At 32.3% G+C, this 4801-nt stretch overlaps 1 protein-coding gene across 1 annotated transcript; it reads left to right on the top strand.

Annotated features, from left to right (window-relative positions):
* Positions 1-2323: 2323 nt before the first annotated feature.
* On the top strand, positions 2324-4118 carry LOC110671912 (cytochrome P450 94B3-like). The gene has a single exon (XM_058131644.1). It carries the CDS (start codon positions 2391-2393, stop codon positions 3939-3941), a length of 1551 nt encoding a protein of 516 aa, XP_057987627.1. The 5' UTR covers positions 2324-2390; the 3' UTR covers positions 3942-4118.
* The last annotated feature ends 683 nt before the right edge of the window (positions 4119-4801 follow it).

The raw sequence follows: 4801 nt of genomic DNA, 5'->3' as shown, positions 1-4801 counted from the left end.
AATAACTTTACTTATAAGTTATCTATTTATTTTAAAATTATATTATGACAAAATAAAAAATTATATTATCATAATAATTTTTAAAAATATCAGCATTATCCTTATTTTAACAATCATAATACTCAATGATATATCATTTTTTGCTATTTTAATAAATTAAATTCCTTTTAATTACTTTTTAATTAAATACTTATATTATTTAAAAATTAATTTTAAGTAATTTTACTAAATAATTAACTACTTATTTTTAAATTAATTTATAAATTAAAAAATAAAATTTAAGTCAAAAGTTAAGAATAAATAGTTAAACCAAATACTCTCTAAATATCCAAATAATATAAATAAAAGGTTAAAAATTACAAAAATAATAATTATCTTATATTAATCCCATAATAAACACCCCTAAAATATATAAGAATGCAAATACAGTTATTTTTTTAAATAATTAACTGGTGATTGTAAATTTTTGATAATTTTTTTTTTAAGATTCAATGAAGATTGAATGGACTGAATAATAATTGATAGTTTACACAACACATCGTAGTCATATTTTTTTTTATCATAAAAATAAATTATCTTAAAATAAATAATTAAAAAAATAAATTACCTTAAAATAAATAATTAAAAAAACCTAAACTTGAGACTTCTTTCTTTTTTATATTTTAAACATAAAAAAAATTAATCAGAAAACCACTGATTGACAAATTATCGTTGGTTACCATGCTGTCTACGTGAAATTATTATTGTATTCAATAATTATTTTTACAGAAGAGATGCCGACTCCTCTGTTGGCTTTGTGTTCTTCTATTTGCAAGGAGCTTTTGACTTGGATTTTTCAAGTTGAGTGTTATAATGAATGCGACGCTTGTCATTAATTGAGTGGTCTCCAAGCAAGCTTTATTACGATCCTTTCAACGCCCAACATGTATGCACTTTTCTCACTAATTTCTGCCTATGAAGTTGTGCGAAAATGTGATGTAAATAGATCTGCTACTATAATTTAAAATTAAAGTTATGTTTAAATTAAATTAAATTGAAATTGATAAATTTAATTTGAAGTTAAAATCACATTATTCGTTCCATTAATTGTTAAACAAATAATAAATGAATAATGATACAATAAATCATTTAAATTTAAGACATTGAAATAGTCTCCCTGCTCTTTAATTTTAATAATTTAATCAAAAAATTAAAATCATCATAAAATATAGTCGGCAGAGCTGACACGAGTTGACGTGGCATATTTTGGCGGATAAATCCAAAAATTAAAAAAAAAAAAGACAAAAATAACGGAAAAGCGCAACGATCAACGGTAGCGGAGGAGCATCACGAAAGAATGTGATTGGCTAGATAGAGATCAAGGGTGTGCGAATCTTCCTTGTGAAGAATTTGCAGTACTTCTGGAAACATAAACGTGCTTCTAAATTTTCACGTGACTAAAGCATGTTAATGCATTGCAACTCCACCAATGACTTTATCTTCAATTAATTTATTTCTTTAATTAATTATAATAATAATAATAATAATAGTCTCTTTAAGTCGGTCCAAATTAAATACGTTGTACATGAAATATTAATTTTAAATTTATAGACATTAATCAATATTTAAAACAAAAAGTATCATATTTTATTTTATTGATAACTTGTACATCTTGAAAATCAAAGTCCACTTTTAATAGTCAAGGCAATTATGGTCAAAATCTATTTTGTCTAAACCAAAATAAAAAGGATTTGGTCTTTATTATAATTAGAGGTGTAATAAGACGCGTCTAATTTAATATAATAATCCAAAAGAATATCATATAATTGCTCTAGACTTACATAATCATCATTTTCATCTCTTAATTAATGATTAATTATATCTATATTTTTAATTAAAAGTGCAATCAATTACTAAACTATTCATTAATTATTTTTTTATTTAAATATGAAAATCAATAAAAAAATTAATTTAATTAAATTATTATAAAATTTTAGTTTCTAAAACGACGTAAGACTCTAAAAAATTAACTTAGGAATATGTATCATCTAATCCAACCTTTTACTTGGCAACTAATATTATTTTATTGCTATCCGAAATTACCTTTTCTGAATCCGCCCGTATTTTCTCTATTTTAAGCTTGAGAACCATGTGATCCATTTCCATTTTCATTTCCAGTCCTTATTTTTCTCTTCTTTATTTTTTTTTTCGGTTTTCTGTTTTCAACGGTGGGTCTATCTAGCACTATCACAGCCACATTACGTATATATATATATATATATATATATATATATATATATATATATATATATATATATATACACACCTCATTCCCCATATTCTTGCGCCAACATCACTTCTCTTCTTTTCATTTCTGCAAGAACAAGATAAACCCTAGATCACTCTCCCTCATGCAAATACTCATCACCATGTTGTTCATCTTTTTCATTGTCTTTGTCTCTCTACTAGGGTTTTTCCTCTTTTCTTCCTTCTTTTCTCTCTTTCAAGAATTCCACAACAGTCATATGAAATTACTCTCAGCTGATGGTCCTCCCTCCTATCCAATTATAGGCTGTTTGCTATCTTTCTATAAGAATCGCTATCGCCTCTTAGACTGGTACACCTATCTTTTATCTGTGTCCCCAACGCAAACCATTGTAGTTGAGCGGTTAGGTGCTCGCCGCACCATTGTCACTGCTAACCCGGCCAACGTTGAGCATATGCTCAAGACCAACTTCAGTAACTTCCCTAAAGGCAAACCATTCACTGAAATCCTTGGAGACCTTCTCGGGTGTGGCATATTTAACGTTGATGGTGAATTATGGAACATGCAACGTAAGCTGGCTAGCCACGAGTTCAGCACTAAGTCTTTGAGGGAATTTGTGGTGAAGACGCTGCAGGAAGAAGTGGAGAATCGTTTAATACCGCTTCTGGAAGAAGCTGCAGATGGTGAAAAGGTTCTGGATTTGCAAGATATGTTAAGAAGATTTGCACTTGATATTGTGTGTCGGGTGTCTTTGGGCACAGATCCCTTTGGCTTGGATCTTTCGCTTCCCTTGCCTCCTCTTGTTAAGGCGTTTGATGCTGCTTCTGAGATAAGCGCCATGCGTGGAGCGGCACCAGTTTATGCCGTGTGGAAAATAAAGCGAATGCTGAATATGGGCGTTGAGAAAACGCTCAAAGAAGCAATCAAGCTCGTCCATAGCTCAGTTCTAGAGATCATCCAAAACAAAAAGAGGTTTCTTGAGAATGACCAAGAAAGAAAACAAGACAATGATCTCTTGTCAAGATTTTTATCAGCTGGCCACGATGAGGAAGTTATAAGAGACATGGTAATAAGTTTCATTATGGCTGGAAGAGACACAACATCAGCAGCAATGACTTGGCTCTTTTGGTTGCTCTCAAAGCACCAGTCCTCAGAGGAAATGATTGTGGATGAAGTCGAAACATTACTCAACAAAGGTGAAAGAGCCATAGATTATGAACTGCTTAAAGAGATGAACTTCTTGAAAGCAAGTTTATGCGAGTCCATGAGATTGTATCCTCCAGTTGCATGGGACTCCAAGCATGCTCTTACAGATGATGTGTTTCCTGACGGTACTTTTATAGGGAAGGGAGATAGAGTGACCTACTTTCCCTATGGAATGGGCAGAATGGACAACATGTGGGGTAAGGACTGCCTCGAGTTTAAACCAGAGCGGTGGTTCGAGCAACCGGTTGGTTTGGGGAACGGAGGTACGACAATGAAGACGGTTAGTCCATACAAGTTTCCGGTGTTCCAAGCGGGTCCAAGAGTGTGCCTTGGGAAGGAGATGGCGTTTATACAGATGAAGTACGTGGTGGCTTCCGTAGTGAGGCGGTTCGAGGTGAGACCGGTTGCAGAGGAGCAGCCTATTTTTGTCCCTCTATTGACGGCACACATGGCTGGTGGGTTGAAAGTAATGGTCAAGAGAAGGAGATGAGAATGGTTCCAAGCACTTGTAAATTAATCATCGGCCAAATTGACGCGGTGCAAAGAATCCCACGTCTAGTCGTTTTCGTGGAAATTCCCATTATTTTGCTTCAGAGACAATATTCCAACGACAAGTTCTAGATTGTGAATCTTCTAACGATCCTTAATTAATTATTTTATGCGATAATTTCTATTTTATTTTTAATTGAATTTGAAATATGATACCAAATTAATACAAATATATGATGAATTCATATATTATTAGCATGTAAAAAAGATCACAATCCACATATTCACATTACTGGATTTGATTAGTTTATTTGACTATGACCAGCAGATCGTTTGGTTGCTGCAGTTTTTCGATTGATTATATAACCAACCACCGAATTATTTACAGCTGTGAATGATGATAGAGTCAATGTCAATTGGTGAGTACTTGGTGGTGGAAGTTGAGAGGCTTCTGATGATATTTCTGCAGACTCTGTAATTACAAATATAATAAGCTCGTTTTGAAATTGCTGTAGTCAGGAATTGAATATTCAAAAGTTGATAAATAAGGTAGCATTAACCCCTAAATTAAGTTCCAACTTCCAAGCTTTTTAAAATCTATGTGCTTCTAGTTGTAGGTTGGAATAATATAAGTCCACTTCTTAACTCCGTCAAAGCGATCGCAATTGACGTGGTAGTTTTCTTTTAAGCATGGGTAACCTTCGAAATAGAGGGAAGACAGAATTCAAAAGAAATCGTGTAAGTAGTCCTCATCACATGTACAATAACGTTCCAAGAAGTTCCCATTAATGGTGTTAATCGCCAAGAACGTTCAAGTCTAGCAAGTGTCATCAAGTTTTCCGATTGAAATTTGAATTCAAA

Source organism: Hevea brasiliensis, chromosome 13 (assembly GCF_030052815.1).
Source record: "Hevea brasiliensis isolate MT/VB/25A 57/8 chromosome 13, ASM3005281v1, whole genome shotgun sequence".
Taxonomy (NCBI): domain Eukaryota; kingdom Viridiplantae; phylum Streptophyta; class Magnoliopsida; order Malpighiales; family Euphorbiaceae; genus Hevea; species Hevea brasiliensis.
This window is presented reverse-complemented; position numbering and strand designations above follow the sequence as displayed.

What these genes read in the sequence shown, in the direction of transcription:
- LOC110671912 (XM_058131644.1), top strand. Translation starts at nt 2,391, where the DNA reads ATGCAAATACTCATCACCATGTTGTTCATCTTTTTCATTGTCTTTGTC.